Raw genomic sequence first — 23,392 nt, 5'->3', positions numbered from 1 at the left:
ACTAAAGCATTCTAACCCTTTTCAGGAGTGTGAGATATTAACAAGTTTGTTTGAAAAGTAAGGAAATTTAAAAGAAATAATTTGAATTTGTTTGAAGTGGGGTTCTGATGTTATGAAAAATTTTATCAGTTGTACATAACTTTGAACAGCCTTAATGTGAAGAAATTTAGTTTAAATCTGACCTGATTAAAAAGCTAATGGCTAATCTGGGCAGAGCCAAAATCAAAGTGGATTGCAACCATTTTAAAACAACTCCAATCTTAAAAAAAAATTGCAGTTTATGCAAACGCTATTTCATAAACCTTTACACTGCCATCAATTTCACATTGCATTTTAATTCTTTAATAATATTTCTGCTGGAAGTGCCCCAGCAGGGCCAGGAATGCTACAGCTAGCTGTTGATGCTTTTTGGGCTTGCTCATCTATGTAAATACTCATTCAATGAAAAACTTTTAAAATATTGTTTACATGGTCCACTATAAAGGTTTTGAGAAAGGAACTAGTTTAACATTGCAGCAAACAACTCTGGTCTCGGCCCCACTTTACCTCGTCAAATCAGCCATAATTAAACTGCATTTTCCAAACTGAGGTCTTCTCGATTTTGCAGAGAGACAGTGCATTACTGTCAGTGTATATGAAGGATGAGGTTTGTTTGTTTTCCTCACACTGAGAGAATATATAGGCCCTATATGGTGTGTCTAGTGTGAATAATAATAATAAGAGTTTCAACATTTTTGAGTGTTTTTGTAAGTAATTTTTGCTACCTTAGAGTGTCAGGTTGTTTTTTAGCATAATTATGGACAGCATTCCAAAAGGTTTTCCTCATGCAGGCACAGTTTCTGAGCAAGTGTGTCACAGTGTCTGTATGAGCGAGGAAGGAGGACGCATGTGTTTTGAGTTGTACAGACAGTTGGTAAGAGCCACAGTGTCTTCTATTTCTTCCCTCTTTCTATCTCTCCCTCCTTGGGCCACCAGTAGTGGTAATGGGGAGGGACCTGTCAGCTCACTTAATGCAGCTAATGTTTGCCTGCGCCTCGGGACACAAGCAGAGAGACGCACACAGTTCTGACACACACACACACACACACACACCCCACCCTGCTCTCTTTCTCTGTCACCACTCTGTCACTTTTCCTCTCTTATGCCTCTTTCCCTGCATCCTTCATTTTCTTCCAACTTCTTCTCCCTTTCTGCATTTTCTTGGATTTTTATCCCAGTTTTAACCTTTGTTTATGTAAACCATGTTTATTATATACACCTTTCCTGTATAATCCTCAGATAACCAATTTATTTTACCAGCTAAATAAATATTTTATTATGAGACTTTAAAAATTGCCTGTCATTATTCTGTATTTTCTTTGACAGCCAACAAATCCAAAATAAAATGACAAAAAAGAAAACATTCAGCCTCAATCTATTCTTCTGAAATAAGTAGGATGATTAGTTGATTCTTAAATTATTAAAAATATTATTTTTAAACAAGAATATAAGTACATTTATTTGGCAATATTCACTTTTATATACTGACATTTAGTTTTATATACTGTTATATCTGTGGCAGATTTATTGTAGAAATAATTTAAAATAAACTATTGGAAACATGCCTATCATAAAGCTAGACCATGTCACCTACTGTAATGTTTTAAATAATTTATGACCTATTTATAAGTCCAAATTTAAGTGGGTTGATTATTCTTAAAATATCTTATCATTAAATCAAAATAATAATACAGGTTATTTGTTGTCAAGATTTTCACAATTTGTGGCCAACAATAAATAAAAAAAACTATTTTAACAGCAAATTTAACCTTTTTCTGGTATATAAAACTATAGACGTGTCGCTATAACTCAATATAAACAAATACAAACCAGTAAAAAGTGCAGGAAATGGCTCCATGAACAGGCAGGGAAGCCTAATAAAAACAAATGGCTTTTAGAAATAAATAAAAAAAACCTTCTATTTTCTTCCTCTTTTCCCCTCACCCTGGTTACTGCCTCACTCCATCTACTCCTCCCTATGCTCTGTCGCTCTGATGAATATCACCCAAGCAAATCAGAGATGCAGAGGAATCTTTCTCTCTTTTTTTCTCACCCCCTCCTCTTTGTATCGTCCCCCCTTTTTTTACTCCACCGCCTGTGTATCTTTAGCTGTCCCTTCTTTCAGTGCCTCCACTTGATTTCCTCCTCCAGCTTCTTTTCCTCCCCCTTTCTGCATATGTGGACCTCATTCTCTCTCATTATGATGATTTGAGGTTCAGCTTCAGTTGCTCGCCCATTAACAAACAAGCAGCTACAGCAGCAGCGAGGCTTGTCTTTCTGTGTTTCTGTGCAGGCAGTCTCACAAGATGGGTTCTGCTCTGCATACCCCTTTATGAAAATATAATGTAAAAATGGCCAATGTTTGCGCTGCTCTTACACTCAGATATAATACATTGGATCCCTGTAATACAGCAGAGGTAGTCACACACACACACACAGATATGTTGGATGACCTTGGCAGATGCCACCTCTTGCCAAATTCTGCTGTGCCAGCCCTTGATTAGACCTCCGTCTTATACATGTTGATGTTAAAATGCTGCACAGGGATTGGTCCAAATAAAGAAAGATGGGGAGGCTCTGATTTCATACAAAAAGAATGTGGACATATGGACAGGGGCCATGAGATTGCTAAGGCTTGTTCATGCTATTCTGCTCTGGTTTACAAGGTTTATATGCATGTATGCATACCCAGAGAGTTCATTAACTGCTGGATTTAGATTAACAGGAAAACATCCACACCCACCATAGCAGTATGCCAAGGAGGCCACAAAGATATCATCACAAAAGAAAATTGATAGCCTTAGCTTTGAATTGAATTGACAACACACACAAAAAAAACAAGATTAGTCACACCACACCTAAATAAACAATGGAAACCTAAAGGGATAGTTCAGATCTTTTGAAATGGGGTTTTGTGGAAAGGTTAAGAACAATTATTATCTTTTGTTGTAGATAAGTCTTAATAATAATATCACTTTAGAGAAAACAAAAAGACTGACTAGATAACGACTAGTCCAATGGGGGCCAAGATAATCTCAAAAACTAAACACTGTTTTAAAAACCTTTACACAATTGTCAATTTAATAGTTGTTTAAAGAAATTGCACCTATATGTTTGTTTGCAAACATCAAAAGAGACAGCAGTAGCTAGCTGTAGCACTTCCTGTTATCCTGGGGCATTACTGGTATGCATATTACAATATTTCTGCAGGAATAATTGTAAATTGTAAAATTCCAAAGATTTATACAATAGCATTTACAGGAGCTGCCACATTTTTGTAGATTGGAGTTGTTTTAAGACACAATGATCTATTAAACTTTAGCTTGTCAATGTGGTCAAAATTAAACTCTTTCTCTAAAACGAGTTTGTTCAAAATATTATCCACAATAAGTAAAATGTTATTTTTTCTGAACCCTTTGAAAAAAACCCACATTCAAAAACAAGCAATTCCATTATGGTAAATGATGCATACTGCACCAAATTCTTTTTCTCCTAGTAGCTTATTTGACATTGAATGTGATTTGTTGTAAAAGGTAGGTGTTGGCTTGTCTCTGCTGTACATCTGGGAAAAGTTGCTTGTGAGAACTTGAGACGTTTCACCTTTTCTTATATTCCAAATAGTTATGTAATTTTTATATATTGATAAAAAATATATCAAAACATATTAAGATACTTAGATTTTTGTCTATTTAGCTTGATTATCTTACGTAAATATTGGTGTGTGCTTTTTGTCATTAAAACATTTTGAGGTTTCTAAATTTTTCATGCATTTAACTTCAGAGACTATGTTTAAACTCTATGTATTTTCTCACTGTCTCCAAGTTTCTGTTCTTTGATGTTTTTTCATATAAAAAGACATTAAAATGAAGTCTTCATGCTAAATTCATTCAGAATTTAATTCAATTATACAATCATGTTTATGTTCTTTGAGCTAAGTTGTACTCCTTTGTTATAGTTTATCACTTATAGTTGTTCAAAGTAGAATTTTTAACCCCCTCTTTTTATGATCAAATTCACAGCTGAGTTATAGTAAGGGTAAATATTCAGTCTCATGGTGCAAGGCTTTGAAAAGATCAGCAGCAAATGCCAGGGTCTTTAAAACATAAGAAAGTTGCATTTTTTCTCATCTAAATCTCAGATATTTGATTCTTTTTTCAAGTCATTGTTAAAAGTTGTGTAACGGTTGGTACCCATAATTACTTCACTTTATATTTTTCCAGCCAAGTCATTTGTGATCAACTCTAAAATCTAACTACATGAGATGAAGTAAATACCAGTGCAATACTGTGTTTCTCCAATAGGTTGTAACTCTCTGCAGTAGTTATTGGGACAGTTAATAAATGTAAATGTACTGCAGTCAAAGAAAAGTGGTGTTTATTGAACTGTTTGCTCACAGAGGCTGTGCATTGTTGCTTATCTCAAAGAATAACACATCACCAGGCCAGGAGTGCGTGCTTACAAGACCGCAAAACACGCTTGACTTGTCATAGTGTGTCAGTGTGTGAGCATGTGTTCCTGCCTGCACATAGGTGTATTTGCACTGGGGACTGTGTGCTTGGCTGCTTGCGTAATTCTACATACTATGCTGAGCGTGATATGTTTGTTTGACAAGCAGACAAAAAATCTGAGGCAAGAGATTGTGAAGGAGATAAAGGGAGAAAATCGGGACCTTTAGTTGGACTCTTCATGTTCTTTTAATTTCAGCATCAGTGTTCTTCTCGTCTTCCTCCTCTGTTGGTTTTTCCTTCCAACTTGTGTTTGCAGAATGTCTTTTTTTCCTCCTTTTCTCCTTAGTTTATCTTTCCTTCTCTTCTTTAATGCTTTTTCTCGTGCTTATTTTTCATCTTTATGCCCCCTCCCCCTTACTTGGGCAGTGACATTGGGCTAAAGTGGGACAGAGTGTAGGGGGGCAGTGAGGCAGAAGAGACAGTCATGCAGGGACAGAGGCAGAGATGGAGATAGCTGCTGCTCTCTGCCCCCCCCCCCCCCCTTTCCTTTACTTTTCCAAGAATGCACCTCAGGCACTCTTGGCCCCTCAGGCATCCCCATAACGTCTGGGGGACCCGCTTTTAGCATGTCACCACCCCTCTGCTCCAATCTGTAACATCTGTCTGTGCAGCTCTTTTGCTTCCCATCATCCCTCATTTCTTTCTTTTTTTTTTTTTTTTCTTTTCTCATGATTTGGCTCCTCCCCCTTATCCTCTTTTGGGTCTCTGTTGCCAAGATGCCCAGCAACAGTGTTGAGGGTGCATCATTGCCGTGGCACAGGCAAACTGAGGAGCTTTGGAAGGAATGCAGCTCTTCTCCTTCATCCCTAGCTTCTCACATTCATGGACGCTGCACTCATTTATTCACAGGACTTGCCACCCCAGTGACCCCACCCCTCCACACCTGATTCCTGAGTTGTGTCACAATGGTGCTGCTTACATGCTGAGGGACTGTAGTACTCCCACTGAGGAGAACACGACTTTACAAAGGGCAAGGCTCTATTGATTTGTGTGAGAGTTTATCACACATGTGTTGGCACACTCTGCTTCTCCTCCTCCCCTCTCCACTCCTCATGTATACACTGTACGCTGTAGACAGCGCTGCGTGTTGGAGATACCTGCTCAGTTCAGGGTTGTTGAATTTACATGACCGCTCAGTGGAATCAAGTTCAAAACCAGAAAGTCAAAGTGCTGCCTTTGGAGGAACCATGACTGGTCTTTTTTCTGTTTTTCCATGTCATCTCTTTCATAATACATGCAGATCAAACAGAACAGGCCTTGTGTTGTTTTTGTGTCTTTCACAACAGAAATAAGGTCACACTTCAGCAGAGTTCACTCTGTGTGTGTGTGAGAGCTGTGTGGTGTGTATGTGTTTGTAATGCATTAGAGTTGTCCCGTTGGCCTTCTCATGACTACTGAACATGTCTGTATCTATTATCTATGAGACTAAATAATTAAAGATAAAGGAGACACAATATACCACATGTTGACAGCCCTGGAATATGTTTGCTTATGTGCTGTCATCATTGGCTGAATGGAATCACAGATAAATTGCAGTTAAAAGTTTTTGTTGATATTTGTAAAATTTTGTGAGTTTAGTTACTCTTTGATGTAAAAAAACAAAAATGAGAGAGTAAAAACATGTAGAAATGAAATGGTTTTGTGTCATATCTTCTTTCTCTTTTTTCTTTGTTTTCATGCACTATATATTACTGCCTCCATCTTGCAGCTTGCATATTTATGGCCATCCCAATTAAGGTTGCTTTCAGTGCATTAGAGGCTTTCACCAAAACAGAGAGGGAGGTCTGAAGTGGAAAAATTATAAAACAGATGCAAAATTCTGTTTTCTTTTTGTTTGGTTTCTTTTATTTGTTTTTTTTTTTCTCTTTTTTCCAATTCTTTTTTCCATGAGCACAAGTTGAGGGGTGTGTGGGCGTATGGGGTGTCACCTTCTTACAACCAATATAGAAACAGAAACTGAGATATAGCAGCAGAAAAAGACAGAAGGTACAGAGAAACCAAGGAAATGGATATACAGAGAGTGGGAAAGACAAAGAAAAATGGTGGGGACCTGGTGGTGGCGATGACCTGGATAGGGCAGCAGCTGGCATTTGACAGTGAAGCATGCCTTTTTAATGATTGTGTTAGTCCTCTGCATACCCATCCTCACATCATTGCGTCAGACTAAAACCTGGAAAACAGACTGAACCAAGAGGGAGGATGAGAAGGTCAAAAGTTGCAGCTTGGAAACTGGAACATTTGTTTAAACATAAGAATACAGATAAAATGTATCAGTGTTTCATCTACAATCACTCTACCTCTGTCCTGCAGGTGTAGCAGGAGAAAAAGTCTATAAAATCCACACAATTCTCCTTTATTAACCTCCTTTTACTGTTTTGCCATAACCTTTTTCCAGTCCTTTTGCAAGTTTTTGTGTCTGATTGAGTTGGAGAAAGCGGCGGTAATGCGCTGTCCTTGTGGCTCTCTCTCTGTATCGGGTTCGTTCTCAGAAGTACTTCACTATTTCAAGCTGCTTTGAATGTGAATAGGGAGGAAATAGAAGCAAGTATCATTCATTTCATACGAGAGAGAGAAAGCAAGGGCGGGGGGCTCAGATAGGGAGAGAGCCTATTGTTGCTGGGTGTAGATTTCCCTTTGTCAAACACATGCCAATTCTTCAGACCCAACAGAGGAGAGGAGAATAGGCAAATGATAGCAGCAGAGAAGATGAAGGGATAGAGGGTGGGCTGAGGGCGGTTGTAGGGGGATGGGGTGGGGTGGGGGTGCTGTATTGATTTGACACACGGGGAATCACGCCACAGCTCTGTTCATTTTCATTCATCTGCCCTTGTAATGGGTGTGTTAATGTGGCAGGTAGGGGCAGAGGGCAGGAGGGGGATTTAGGAGGATGAGAACATTTTATTAGAATCCAATCTTTACCATCCTTCACCCCCCACCGCATGTGTGCACTTGTGCACATGCAGTTTGCACTCACAGCAGACTTCATACATACACGTGCACTATTCCACACACACACATCTCTACAGGTGGATTTAGGATGTAATTTATGAATCTTGCTGGGCCTCGTGGACATACAGCATTGTAAGGTTTTATATAGATTATTCAGGTGTGTGTTTGTGTTTAATTCAACATTTGTCATATTATACCTTAGAAAAGAGGACTCTTAAGAAAACGCACCAGTTACTGCCTAACTAAAACTTCTTTTTTATTAGCTTTTTAAAATATTCTTTAATTCAAACAATAACTGTTGCACTAAACCAGATGTCAGCTGACTACACTGGCAAGTCAAAAGTAATATTTCTGCTGGAATAACTAACAGCAAAAAAAGAATTAAATAAATATAATTTGTATAAACCACTATATGGAAATGTAGGTAAAGAAAATGGATGACTGGATGGATAAATAAACCACTACAATTCCTTCTAGATTGGAGCTGTTTGAAGATGGCAGCACTCTGCTTTGGTCTTGGTTGTGTTTGGGCTAGGCATTAGCTCACCAATACAGTCAGAATCAAACTTTCCTCAAACTGGGGATATTAAAAGGGCTATCTACAACAGGTGAGCCATTAGTTGTTCATAGCATTTTCACCAAACCTCAACTAAAAAGATCTTGAAATAATGCAATTTATCATGAAGAATTTTCACAAAACAGTGTTAATACATACATGTCTTATCCATGATGCAGGCAACTTAGTGTGGATGTAGTATTAGCAGCTTAAATTAAATAGCTTGTAGAAGGCCTTCCCAGTGCCTCAGCTATAAAAGGCCCTTGGTAATTATAAAATAAATTAACGAAGAGGAACCAACTAAGGAGGAAAGGTTTTATGTGAAAGAAGGCATAGATGAATGGAGGAATCAAGGCTGGCTATTTTTTATTCTGAAAGACTTCTTTTTTGCTGCACAACAAAAGCACAACTACATAAATATATATTGTTCTTTGCAGTCAGGCATCTTGGCATGATTGTCGTCTGTGTGCTGTTTTTATTCAGCTGTGCTGCATGTTTTATGGTGGGTGTTTTTTGTAAAAAATCTGTTCAGCAGCTCAGGAGGAATTGATAAGCTTGAGACACACACAATACACTGATTTCAGTTTCCTTCCATGCATTTGTGCAACATGTTAACAAAGAAGTACAAAAGTCAGAATATTTTTAGTTTGTAGATGAAATGTAATTAGTTATGTTTGTAAAATAGGTTCTTTTTTGTTCATTTTTATTGAATATTTCTGGCTTCACCTTTGATTTTTAAAAAGAATGTCATTGCTAAAAAATACAACAAATAAAAATTAAAACCTTACAAACTCACATGTTAACGTATTTAAGCATTAAAATTTGAACTAATAACAACAGAATAAATGGTATGATCATTGTTTATCAATGGTACTCTATTTACATGTACCATGCATTGTGTTTGCACAAGATTTTAGCTCACTTCTAATGTGGAGATGGCTTAAACTATGCAGCATCAACAGCACCACATTCAGCTTAGTCACACTGTGCAAACTTTTAGACTTTTTTGCTTATATTAAGTTCACTAATTCTGCTGCTTCCAAAACTTTTCCAGCTTCTATAAACAACTAGACTTAATATAGTGCTTACTTTATATTTCTTTCATTAGATAAACTGTATTTGTCTATCAAGAAAACATTGCTTTCTTAGAACATTGCTTAAAAGTACTATTAGCATAAGTCCTGTTAGGATTGAAAAAAGTCTGTGATAGGGTTAACACATACAGAATGATTGTTTTATTACTCTGCCACAGATTGCACCACAGTGACTGCAACATTATAAAAAGAAGAAGTAAAAAAAAACAAACTTCATTATACAGAGATCTGTATGTTGAAGCCTTACTCAAGAGCCCTTCTGCTTTAGAGCTGTCCATGGTGCTAGTTCGGCTAGTGTCTGAGCGTTGCCGCATTTATACTAACTTGTGCTTGTTTCTTTACTAAAAATCATTGTAGTTAGACTTGGCACTGGCAAAATAAAACCAAAAACCAACATCCACTTTCTTTAGCAGTACACTGGATTTTTTGTTGCAAAACCTACTAACTGCAGAGAATTATCTTCACTACAGCCATGGAGCTTCTCCTTTTCTTTCTTTTTTTTTTCTTAGCAAGAAGAGATACTTTTTAAAGAAGCACACACAATCTATTATACATTTATTACTGCAGTTTTGATGTAATTTCTACGGACAAGTGCTCTATAACTTACATTTTAACACCACAAATGTCAATGCTGGCTTTGACAGTCACTGCAGAACAAATTGGATAATTTGCATTCAGTGTGTGACAGAGAGCTTAATCAGTAAAATCAGGATTGCAATAACAATTAGTGGAGATGCAGCGAATGGAGAGATTGGAAAAAGAAAAAAAATGAAAAAAGAGGAGAAACAGAAAGGTGAATTAGGAGGAAGAGGAGAATAAATAAGGGATGTGTAGGTGTACTCCACTGTCTGCTCATTGCTGTGGCATCCTGTGGGGAGGATGCTCCACACACACACACACTTCCTCACAGTTTGTTGAGTGCACTCTCCAAATGTGGATTGTGAGATTGTGGGAGTAAGAATGTGTAGCTCGTAAGACAGATTGTAAGTGTGCGTGTGTCTGTGTGAGAAGTCCATTTGTTCAACTGCTGGCCCTTATTGTACAGCAGCCCGCGGTCCATTTAGCCTTACACTCTGAAAAGCAAACCTTGACAATAACGCACATGGCGATCTCCAGCATGTGTTTCATATGTGTGAAGTGAAAAATAAAGTGGCGTGATGCACTGAGCGATGTGGCAAGCTCCTCTGTGGCCTCCAGCCGGGGCCTGTGAATCAATTACATATCCATTCAGCACTTCCTCTCCTCTGATCTGCATCACCATCATTTAAATGGCTGATCCCTCCCCCTTTTTCTTTTCTTTTTTACCTCTAATGAAGGGTACTCTGTCGCACACATACAAGCAAAGCACACAAAACGAACACTCTTGCCCGTGTGTGCCACTGCAGCGCCCCCTACCCAGCTGTTGTCACGTGAGTGCCCAGGCCCTAGCAACAGTGAGCGAGAGAGCGAACAAAAAAGGAGAGATCCTGGCGAGAGCATGGGAGAGGGGGAACGGGTAAAAGAGAAAGAGATGGGAGGGAGGGGTGAGCTGTGGAGCATTAATAAGTGATGAGTCCAACAGTGTGAATTGCTGTTAGTTAGCATTGCTGCAGCGCCACTTTCATTTGCATGGCAGCACCAAGAACACTTACTTACGCCATTTCCTCTCCTGCACCGTTTGTCACAGAGTTACTTTTTCTGCTTTCAGTTTTATCTCTTCTCAAATGCAAATGTTTAGTCAACCTTTTTAATATATATATATATCTATATATATATAGATATATATATATACTCCTCTTCTGTTTAGATTTCTTTCTGATCTGTTTGTCTTCTTTGCGGCTCTATTTCTTATGCAGCGGCACTCTTATTTTTTCATCTTTATGAGAACTCATGTTGCTATTTTTGCTTTTTCTGTTTGACAATAATTTGTTGAAAATAGCTACTATACACATACGAGACATATTTAGCTTCTTGCTATTACCTTTTTTCCTTCCTCTCAACGTTTAGGAAGATGGATATCCTCTCTCTGGGGAAACTTTGTAGGAGACAAGTGATACTCCGGGGCGCCATAATCCTTTTTTCATTGCGTCTCTCCCTCCATTCCTTTCTCTCCATCTCGTTATTTTCATACACGTGGCAGTGGATTTCTAGCAAAGAGCCAGCTGAAGCTTCTGCACTTGGCTTGACTTCCCTGCCTCAGGCTGATCAGCTGAACCTATTCCATTTACTTACAGACCCCTACTTTAAAAGAAGAAGGAAGAGGGGTTCAGTGTAAGTGGGGGAAAGAAGCCAAGATAAAAATGGGTAGAGGGCAAAGGGAAGACTGAAGGGAGAGAACAGAAAAAAAGAACTAAAGAAAAAGAGAAAAGAGTTGGAAAATAAAGCGAAAGTGAAAGGATTGCACGACTCCCATGGGTGTGGGATAAACTTCAAAATTCTCATCCTGCCTCCTACAGCAATAAAAAATAAAGAAAAAAAACAGACACAGAGACACATACAAACAAACACTCAACAACAAGAGCAAACTCCTGGAGGCATGGGCAGACTAGACAAGAATTGATCTCTCCCACGAGGAGAGGTTTGCAAGGAGAGAGATGGAGAAAGACGGAGAATTGTTTTTACCCATGTATGGCTCTCAGGCCTGTAGGCCCCTCATCACTCTCACTCCCTCCTCTGTCACTCCCAACGGCATGTTTCTCTTTATCTCCCCATCTCTCCCTCCATCAATCTCCATCTGCCATCCTCCTCCCTGTAGGGCCTGGCCCTTTCCTCTTCACTACTGCCTCCCTTCATCCCTGCCTGCATCCTCTCCACTGTTTTAGGTGTGTCTCATCTCCACAGACAGCAGGAGGACAAGCAGTGACTAAAAATTAAACACTGCCCATCCAAAAAAGGAGAATAAGGAAGAACTAGATTTCAGAGTAGAAAAGGAAAGAATAAAATGTTGAATTATAATAATTAGAGTTTATGTGGCATTCTGAAACAATACTGGATAATTTTCACTGATTAGTGATATTCACTCCGAACATATTTATTTATCACAGTGTTGAACAAAGCCAGTCATTGCTCCCTTAATTTACAAAATTATGGCATTAGAACTGCAGTTTATATTAAAGCTAAATCAGGTTTTTTAGCAATCTTACATATGTATGATCTTCATGAAATGTTATCATCTGGATGCATTTTTTAAATGTATTCTTTGGTTTCTATATTCTTCTAAAGCTGGGCATATTTCCAATGATGAAAGGAATTTTTCACGTCCAGATCATGATATTTTTATCCAGTCCATTATTCGGTATATATAGGGTAGTGTGTGACAGCTAATCTGTAAATAAAAATCATTTTGTTTATGTATGTAAAAGGTATAGTTTAGATCCTTTGAAGTGAGGTTTTGTGGAAAGGTTATGAACAAATGTTATCTTACCTGTTGTAGATAGCTCTTTTGAACTATCTACAACAGACATTGACCTCAGATCCAGTTTAGTGTTGTTTTAAGGTAGCAATCCACTGCCTAGTCAGAATAAAAACTCCCTGGCCATTCAAAAAGTTATCTACAATAGGTAAGATATTATTTCTTTCATAAGCTTTCCACAAAACCCCACTTCAAAAGGTCTGAAATGTTGCTTCAATTTTAATTGCATAAAACTGAAAGAGCAGTACTGTAAACCAAAGTCTACTCCTCCAAAATGGAAAATGGAGAAAGAAAGCATGATATTTCAGTAAAAAGAGCTATGATTACATTTGGAGAAAATGTGTAATTGGATTAGAAACCAGAGCTACTTGATTAAATGTTGATCATATCTTTAAATGGAAGAACAGAAACCAAAGAAATCCCAGCAGGGTGACTTGAATTGACTAGTCCTAAATGCAGGATATCATTGCTGAATTTGATACTAAGTTACTCTTGTGAGGTGGGCCACTCATTAATGGTGACAAACTATTTTGTTTTGGTCTTCTACTGATGAACATTTGAAAAAAAAATAAAAGAAAAGGAAAGCAAAAATGACAAGAATGTTGGAGTAAGTTTCCATCACATCCTCTGCTGACAAGCTTCATTTCATTAATGCCCCCCTGCACTGCTTTCTTTGTCTTCATTCTTAACAGTCTCTGAATTTCCTACTCTGCCCTCGCCCCCATCACCCCCTTCTGCTCTGTCTTTCTCTATCCTGGCATGTTGTGACAGGGTGTAGCAGTGTGTTATACAGGGTTCCACTCACCAAGTGCATATTATCCTGTAAGGCATAATACCCAGGTTGGAACAAAAGGGCAGGCTTTGAAATTACAGCTTACGTCGTTTAGCACTCAGCACAACAGTCTGACTCACATGAAAACACGTGTGTGTGAACTTTATGATTGTAAAGACACTCGCTGGCGCTGTCATATGTGTCAGTATATTCTGAAATATGACAACTTATACAAACCAATGCTGTCATGCCTCTAATAGGTATATTTTAAATGCGAAATGTCATTCACAACTAGTGTGATGAGTAGTCTCTGTTCAAGTGATATCAATTAATAATTTGTACAGTCATTATACTAACTTTGTATATTATTCAATTAATATTTTGAGTTTTCTGTGACAGTTGATAATAACAAGTATACCTTTTATGCACAGCATGATGGAGAAAGCATGCTAAAGTAGATGAAGGCTTAAAGCAGAAAGATCAAATATATAACCTAAAAGAAACAAAACTTAACCCTCCCACAGCCTTTGGGTCTAATTGACCCAAAGTTACAAGGGTTTCTCTACCTCTCGTCATCTCTCTCTCTTTTGAGGGCTTCAGGAGGGTTAAAAGATACAGACAACAAAGTAAAAGGTCACCTGTGATCCCTCTTTTTTTTCTATCAGACAATCCTAAGTAACATTCATCCAGTCCTCCAATAATAATTTTAAAACGTGAGAAGTGCAAAATACAATTGTATGTTTGGGATAAAGAAATAAAGTCTCTATCTCACATCAAATCATCTCTTGGTCTTGTTAGTGTTAAGGTACATGTTTTGTGTGTGCGACAGGAAACCTGTTAAGTCATCTGTTTTATTAAATCTTCTTTGGACAAAGCTTTGCAGCCATAAAACGCATCGATCCTTGTTGCTCACATTGTGGCAGGAATCGCACACAAACTCACACACTCACAAGTCTGATTATTGATGTGTCTTTCACACTGAATGTCTACACAGTTTGTTCATGACACACATTTTGTCATTCAGTTTGTCAATCCAAACAAGAATGAGCAAAAGGAACTGAGAAATTTGCTGCCAGTGCTTCATAAAAAATTACATTTCAAGAAGAATAAAAACACTCAAAGCTGTGGCTTTAACAGAGTTCACACCACAACAGTATTCATCAGCATTTGAACACCTTTTACAGCAAGTTTCTGGGTGTTTCAGAATAAAAATCTGCTGTGCTGTCGATAGGTGCCTGCCTATCTGGGGAACACATTTTTAGTATTCAGCCATTCAGTGCGCCTGTGTTTAACTCAAAGTCTTTGGAGTCAACAAAACAGAGGCGCAAAAATGTTTGGTGCAACAAAGAACAGCTAGCATAAATTTCTTACCTAACACACACACCTACATGTGCATGATAGGGGTCTGAACATAACCAAACAATTTGCAATTTAATACAAACTCTGAAGTGTTCAGTGTCTGAAATAGCCTTTGGGGGTATGTAGCACAAAAAGACACAGAGAAGTGAAAACACTGAAATGTACTCCCATCATTTATGTACTTTCTATTTATTTTGTTTTCTTCTCTTTCAAAAATACACATTTGTAATGCCAACCAGACAATGATGGAAAAATAAAATAACTCTAATCTGCTGTTACAGTAACATACATTATTAACACTTACTATAGCGCCCCTTTTCTTTCTTTCTTTTCTTCTCTGTCTTTCTCTGTTGTGTGTTTTTCACTGATGATTTGTTTAAAGTGCCTGTATGTCTTGTGCCTGTAATGTGGTTGAAACTTGTAAATATGTGTAGCTAGACTACTTTCTCTTTTAAAATCAGTGACACATTTGGCAAAATTGATAAATAATCCTAGAATAGTGAGCAAGTGATGAGATCTAAAGACTTGTGACCAACTTCTAGATTCAGAAGCACTTACATTGCCAACATACGTTATAAACAGTCATTGTAACATTTTTGATGTGGGGGCAAACTCATCAGCTCAGACACAAAATACTAATTGCAAATTTTATGTCTAACATGACTAACCTATTGTCTCTCTCTTTGTTGTTCTCCACAGGTAATCGTTTCTTCCTGACCTCATTTGGCACTTTATATATCTCAGAAGTGCAGAAGGAAGATGCTCTGTCCACATACCGCTGCATCACAAAGCACAAATACAGTGGAGAGACCCGCCAGAGTAATGGAGCCAGGCTCTCTGTTATGGGTAAGCAGCAAGTTGCTATACATTTAATACAGGCTTATCTTTCCTTTATCCTTCTTTTACCTCTGTTTTAGTTTTTTAGTTTTTGTAGTTACGGAGAATTAACTAACAGGTTAAATATTCTAAACCGTTTGCAATCACCTTCAGACCCTACGGAGTCCACCCCCAACGTGCTGGACAGTTTCCAGTCTGGTGAAGTGCAGGTGGGTCACAGTGTGGAGCTGCCCTGCATCGCCTCCGGATACCCAAACCCCACCATCCGATGGTTAAAGGATGGTCGGCCATTACCAGCGGACTCCCGCTGGACTCGCCGCATCACTGGCCTCACCATCTCTGACTTGAGACTCGAGGACAGTGGCAACTACATCTGTGAGGTCACCAACAGCTTTGGCTCCAAAGAGGTGACAGGTCACCTCAATGTTATAGGTGGGTTAGTAGTTCAATTATCACTGTCACTTTACATGCATCTCCTGTTCTGACCTCCTCTATTCTGTACTGGTAACTGAAGAGCATAGAGGTAAGAAAAACAGAAAGAACAAATGTCACATTAGGTCACAAGCAAGAGGTTGTTTAAACAATGCTATCAATATTATCACCACTGTCATCTGACATAAATATGAGTTTGATTACAAAGGAATTCCTCCTGGCCCCTCTGCTCTCTGCTCTCAAATGTCAGAGTAGCATGTTAGTGTGACAGAAAGTAACAGCGGCCATGTAGGCCGGTCATTTTATTGCAGAGGATGTGGAAGATAAGGATAAACTGAATCTTCTGATATTAAAATGCCATCTTTGTTAATAAAAATATGTAAAGAAAAGATGACACAAATGCAAGGAATTCTGAGATAGATTTGTGCAGAAAAGATGGAATTTAAGGAAGAGTAAGGTTAGTGGACACTGGGCAGACTGGCTGCAGGGCACATCACCGTGCAACCCACAAACCTCCAATGACAGGGCATGTAAGGTGGAAGACACACACACATACTGTACAAGAAGTCTTTGCTTGTAAAGCAAATCTTACACATGCAGATGCAGTGACACACAGACACACATGCTCACTCACATTCAGCAGCCTCTAGCTCTTAACACCAGCTGCTTTATTGCTCACTGACATTTACTCTCCTTTCTGTCTTTCCGTCTTGGTTTTCCTCACTGCTCAGCGCACACACTCAATCATACACAAGCACACAAAGGCAAGACAGACAGAGGATCTGACACACACACAAAACACACAATTTTACCACAATTTGACTTCTATTGCTTAGCCAGCACAATGTAGCTCATGGGAAAATAATTATATTCATATTGCCCTGGGATGCTGACATATATCAACCATCAGAATGTAGACAGGAAATTTTCCTTCATTTACCTTATTCTTGTTTATTTTTTTGACTTTTCTCTTCCTGTATTTTCTATTCATAGAGCCACTGCGGGTCACTTTGTCTCCAAAGAACTTGAAGACAGGGATCAGCAGTACAGTCATCCTCTCCTGTGCCGTTCAAGGTTCCCCCCATTTTACGGTGTCTTGGTACCGTAACACAGAACCCGTCATGCCCGATCAGCACTTTTCCATCCAGGGAGCTCACAATGAGACGTTGTTCATTTCTGCTGCACAAAAAAGACACTCGGGAGCCTACCAGTGCTTTGCCTCAAGGAAGGGCCAAACTGCCCAGGACTTCTCCATCATACTGCTAGAAGGTGATGACAGAAATTCATTATCATCGTGTTATTGTGTGCCTATGAATGTTTATGCTACAAGAACTGCTGATGAGGTTAATTACAGTAATGCATCAGGGTAATGGTTTATTTTTATGCTGAATGAAACAATAATTCCACATGGTTTACAGTACATATGTACACCCAACAAGAATGTGGGGAAGAACAGGTTGCTGTGTTTCTGCTTCATGTGTGAAATCATGTAGCAGTTGGGAATCTGCTGACATATGGAACAAAACTGGAAAAATTAAAAGCTAACCAGTAAACGGGGGATAGTAATGTTGAACAAATGCCTTAAATTTAGTGTATGTTTAATATGTGATCTTTAAAAAAGATAGCATTATTCATGTCTGCAATGATTTAAACACATTTCAGACTAGTTTTGACTTCTAATTCAGTGTTTTTATGCTTTTTTTTCACCATTTGTTTTCATAACTTTATGATGCAAAAACATAAAACCTTCAAAGCTGTGAAGCTCAAATTTCACACTGTTTAAATTATATACACTATAATAAATTTTACATTACAGCCTTACACTGAAATACATTTGCATAATGGCTGCTTAGTTGCTACTTTGGTACACCTCAACAGAGTTTAATTCAGACCAATTTGTCAAACTAACAACTAGTCCAAACAGGGCAAAGATTAAAGTGCATTGCTGGCATCTTAACACAACTCCAACCTCAAAATCTTTTAAAGGTTCATACAAACAATATTTGATAAACTTTCACAGCCTTCAGTTTTGCATTCCATGATTATTCCATCAGAAATACTTTGATATTCCTGCCTGGAGTGCCTCAGGCTGTACCAAAAGTGCTAAAGCTGCTGCTCCTGCTGCTGCCACTATTTGCACTTGCACATAACCATAGCTTTCTATGTAAAATGTAAAACTGACTGCAATATAAAGGTTCTCAAAATAGCTTTCACGTGATCTGTGATAAAACAAGTGAGATTGTAGTTGCCTAGCATTGGACTAACCATTAGCTTGTCAATCAAACAAGAATCAGGTAAGATATTTATTGTTCATTAGCTTTCCACAGAAATTTACTTCAAAAGATCCAATTTATCACATTAAAGCATGTGAACTTTTCAAGGAAGAACTGTACGCATATATGAGTGTAATGTGAAAACTTTAATATTTGTCTCCTCACACTTTAACTGCTGATTAAGATTTCTTGTTTTCCTCACCTCACACCTTAAATCTTTGGTCTCCTTGTTGTTTTCCAGATGGGACACCCCGTATTGTTGCCTCCTTCAGTGAAAGGGTGGTAGTCCCGGGTGAACCATTTTCCCTGATGTGTGCTGCCAAAGGAGCCCCTCCGCCCACCATCACCTGGACCCTGGACGATGAGCCTGTGGCCCGGGATCTGTCACGGATCAGATCCAGCCAGTACACGCTCTCCGACGGGAGCACAGTGAGCTACGTGAACGTCAGCAGCCCACAGATTCGTGATGGAGGATTGTATCGGTGCGCCGCACGAAACTCGGCCGGTAGTGCCGAGTACCAAGCGCGCATAAACGTAAGAGGTGCCTGTCTACTTTTCAATATCAGTCATACAGAGGCTTCTCATAGCCTGACCCCTTCCCCCACCCTGACCAATACCCTCTCCTGGCTCTACTTCTATCTCTGTATGTGTGTTTTGTTTTCTCAAATCTATCAATTTTGTTGTCATCCTTTTTTGTTGTCCTCCATGTTACATTGTCTGCAGAAATATATTTTGCCTCTTCAGGATCTTATCCATATATGTTGTGTGTCTTTTTTCTGTCTTTCTTTCTGTTTCTGTATACAATAACTACAGCGGCCAGCAGGTGCAAACACACAGCAAACAGCTAAACGTGCCACAAATGGCAAAACACATGAATGCTGCAAACTCCAAAACACACTAACACAAAAGAACACATGCAACAGAAAAATGCTGCTAAAGAAAAATGCTGCAATCACAGAAAATAGACAGAAGAAAACACATACAACCAAGAAAATAAATGCAAATGAAAAATGCTGCAAATACCAAGAACACCAGCAAGTTCAAGAAGCTGCAAACTCACTCCACAAAATGGAAGTGCACCAGACCACTGGGGGTCCTCAAGGTTGTGTACTGGATATTTGGGCTCTGTGAATTCAGCAATGTCTTCCTCCCAGTCTTGGCAGTGAGATGTTGGTCAGCTAATCTCTGTGTGCTCCCTCCTCCTAAACACGGTGGTTTGCTCAACAGTCTACCAAACTAATGACATATGAACAACCCTGTTTAGGAACTGGAGTGAGTTGGGTGGGAAACCATTTTTATTTTTATGCAAAAAGCAATTTTTGTAATTGTTAAAATTACATACAGCCATTAGGATTGTGTTGTTTAAAAAACTAAACTGAATGTGTTTCTTAAACAAACATTTTTCTGTGTAATTCAAACACGTGCCTTGGTTGTTGTTTTTTTGTGTACCTTCTGTTCTGCCCACTCTACCCACCTGTATATACAGCCATGCACCCACACATGCTGCACACACGCAAAATACTGAAAAGGAGAGGCTGTACCTTAGCTTAACCTACTGAGAAACAAAGCAACTAAAGCAGAAAGAAGGTATGAGAAATGATTAAAGATACTTAAAGAAACCTATGGTCTGAGGTGAGGGTAGAGCAGATAGAATGAGGAGAAAAGAATGGAGTTGAGAAGAGTTCCTTGAGTCTGTGGAGAAGCTGATGGAAAACTGTCGTGACAGAACTGGTGATGTCACTGTCATCTGAGATGACAAGGATGAGAAGTGACACCAACGGACGGAGCTGTATCACCGTCTCAGTGTCTCCCTCTCGATTTCTCTCAGTCCCTTTTCTTGGTCCTTTGGTGAGATGTGTAGTTGTGACATGTGAGTCTGCTCCAAGCAAACATGCCAGAATGATCATTGAAGTGAGAATGAGCCCTATTGCCTGAGATTTTCAAGCCCTGCATGCAACACAAACTGTCACAAATACTGCCAACACACACACATGCACACGCACGCAGACATGCATGGACACACGTATTTATAACCACTTGTGGAAAAGCTGCATCCTTACCCTCTCAATGAAATGTGAGTCATTCAACTTATCTCATTCACTAAGGGACCGCCAGCAAGTTCACAGAACCTCACAGACACAGGTGAACACACACATTTAGACTATGACTGTGTTGACACGTGTGTGAGTGTGTGCGTGACGGTGCTGCTGAATAATACATCTTTGACTCGTCAGAGCTGTGACTTCAAAGCTCAGTACATGCTGAGAAAGGGAGGAGAGAGAAAGAGACCAAGAGTTGTGGGGCAAAGAATGAGGCAGAAAGACACAAAAACAAAGGTACAAGATGAACAATGGTGAGAAGGTCAGAGAAGAAGTGACAGATGACTGAGTGATGGCTTCCAACAATGCTAAACAACTCGGTTTTCAGTCTCCATATTTTGTCAGTCACCTTGCAAAGATATTTAAACAGTAAGGTGTTATTTTAAAGTTTTTTTTGTTGTTGTTTAAGAAAACTATACCAGAATTTATTATTGCATTTGTATTTATTATATTACATTCCCCCAACAAATTTTATTAAATTTTCTCTGGCAGTGAAAGTGATTTTGCTCAAAGTCAGACAACTAAACAGTAACAAAGCAGACATGGCAAAGGAAAGGGCTCAAAGAAAGCAGCTATTAACTAGAAGCACTCAGTGGGCACAAACCTCCACCAAGGCCACAGCATCAATAAAAAATCATCCAATCCAGATCAAGAAATAATTGATTAAACTGTTTGTGATAACCCCAATAGTTTCTAAGTAATCATGCTAACAGACTGACAAACATTTCAACACAACGGAAAACATAACCTCCTTGGCAGAAGTAATGATTAGGTTGTTAAAACTTTGAATCGGTTGAGTAACAGCTAGTCTACATGAATGAGGTCACCCTTTTATTGACAAGTTTACATCTAAATACACACTATCTTAAAAGAAAAAAATCTTTTAATACAAGTACATAAACTAGTTAAGTGTCAGTTTTGTTTCCCTCATCTGTTACACCTACTCACTTTCTGTCTCTCTGTTACTTCCTCTTTGTAGCAGTCAGTTAAATCACTTGTTACATCCATTAGCAATAAAATAAACAGTCATCTCTGGTCCAATCTGGCTAGAAAAATTAAGGCTGTCACTGTTTAGTTGTAGTCTGAAATGTTAAGTTGAATCAAAAGTACCTGGACTTCTGTTTTGAAAGCGTTTTACTTTTCCAAATGAGAAAGCTCTTCGGATGTTAAAGACAGTGTCCTCAAAACTGAAAACTGAAGTTCAGATGCCTTTTGATTCAGCTTGCACATTATCCTGTTCTAGATCAATCTACAGCAGTTTTTCTGTGGTGGATCAGTGAGTTTGTGTTACTAAGAAACAGTAAAAACAGTCTGAGAAAAGGCTTCAGTTAACATTTTCATTATAAACTTAATTTAAACTTTTAAATTTAAATATTTATTTTGCAAGTGCAAATGGTACTAGCAGCAGCTAGCTGTAGCACTTCCAGTTCAGCCTGGGGCACTTCTGGCAGGAATCTCAAAATATTTCTGCTTAAATATGACGCAAATTTGAAATTGTCTTGGACAAAACTAGCCAAAATGATTTAAATGAACAATTAATTAACATTTGTGTTTTAGGGCTCAATTAGTTTTGTTACCGATTTTATCTAAAACATTGTTTATGACTACAGACCACTTTGTCCAAAACAAACCATTTTCTAGTTAGATCTGTAACACTGGATTTGGCTTCTAGTGATCATATGTCACTGCAGCGTCAATGACCAAGAGGTTATTTAAAATTGGCAGAATATTTCTGGAGGAGGTCTGAATGACAGTCCCAGTTTGGTAAATCTAGTCCATCTATAGCTTGTTTTTAAATAATATTGCTACAGAAATGTCTTATGATATGATAAAGAATGAAAAAACAATTTCAGGATCAACAGTGTTGATGTGGAGAGAAACAAGAGTCTGGTGTGGGATAAATTTTTATAGATGAAACTGATTAAGTTGGAGGGCAGGTGTCAATAACAATTCTAGAAATGTTGGCAGTATTTATCAGAACTAGAACAAATCCTCTACTACAACAGTAGAACTGAATTCTTTTTAACTTCAAGGCAGGGAATCCTAATTACTATCTCTTCCTACATGCTTTTTTTCCACTTTTGTCTTCTCCCCCTCCCCTCTCCCTTCCTTATCAACCTTCCCCTTTATTCCTAAAATTCCATGACCTGCTTCTGGCACCATCAACTAATGATGCTCTTTTCCCTTCTTTTTTTTTTCTTCCTTTGACCACATTTCTCTTTCTTTCTCCGTCTTTCCGTATCTTTCTCTCTCTCTCTCTCTCTCTTTCTCCAAATCAGGTCCTCCAAGGATTCGGCCTATGAAGAACATCACTGCAGTGGCAGGAAGAAACACTTTCATAAACTGCCGTGTAATTGGGTATCCTTATTACTCAATTAACTGGTACAAGGAGGGACTTCTGCTGCCTGACAACCATCGCCAGGTGAAGTCTCATTTTTACTCCTAAAAGACTACAAATATCGTAAATATGACATATTTTGGGTGGCACTCTGTTATTATAGTTAGTGTTGCCATATCACAGCAAAAATGTTCTTGATTAAATGTTTTGAGTGGAGTTTACATGTTTTGCCAGTGCCTGTGTGGGTTTTCTTTGAGTATTTCTTCCTCCCACAGTCCAAAACCATGCATGTGAGCTTAATTAGGGATTTTATACAGAATGTGGATATGAGTGTGAAAGAGCATGCTGGTTTGCTGCTTTACTGGCCCTGGTTCCAGCCCTCTTATATATGACGTTAAAGCAGATTCAGAAAATGAATGAACAAGTGAAGCATGTTTATATTCCATGGACTTTACAAATATTTTCAAAATTACTTTATTCCTTCAATTATTTGTTAATCATTTTTTCATAATGACTTACGCGACAAGGAGTCTTTGCCTTTGCTCATGTTTGCTTTTAGTTATCACTGAAGACAAAAAATTTCCATTGACACAAGAATAAAACCACAAAGCTCTTTTTGAAAAATCTTTTTTTTTTTTTGCTTTAATATTAGAGATCTTTTAACCTTAACGCTGTGCAATTTAAATTAAAAGATCTGTGTACAGAATATTTATATATATTATATTAGTATTGAAATGTCACTCAT

General features: G+C 38.4%; 1 protein-coding gene across 3 annotated transcripts in view; it reads left to right on the top strand.

Moving 5' to 3' along the window:
* LOC108243520 (Down syndrome cell adhesion molecule-like protein 1 homolog) overlaps positions 1 to 23,392 on the top strand; it is a 103,580-nt gene that overhangs the window by 47,097 nt on the left and 33,091 nt on the right. For 2 of the 3 annotated variants that reach the window (XM_017428991.3, XM_017428990.3), the window contains exons 4-8: positions 15,368 to 15,514; positions 15,659 to 15,937; positions 16,931 to 17,206; positions 18,452 to 18,751; positions 22,589 to 22,731. In XM_017428991.3, coding sequence (XP_017284480.1) covers positions 15,368 to 15,514; positions 15,659 to 15,937; positions 16,931 to 17,206; positions 18,452 to 18,751; positions 22,589 to 22,731 — 1,145 coding nt within the window. The remainder of the gene's footprint in view (positions 1 to 15,367; positions 15,515 to 15,658; positions 15,938 to 16,930; positions 17,207 to 18,451; positions 18,752 to 22,588; positions 22,732 to 23,392) is intronic. The other variant, XR_005234378.1, reaches the window with a different exon arrangement.

Source organism: Kryptolebias marmoratus, linkage group LG2 (genome assembly GCF_001649575.2).
Source record: "Kryptolebias marmoratus isolate JLee-2015 linkage group LG2, ASM164957v2, whole genome shotgun sequence".
Classification (NCBI taxonomy): domain Eukaryota; kingdom Metazoa; phylum Chordata; class Actinopteri; order Cyprinodontiformes; family Rivulidae; genus Kryptolebias; species Kryptolebias marmoratus.
This window is presented reverse-complemented; position numbering and strand designations above follow the sequence as displayed.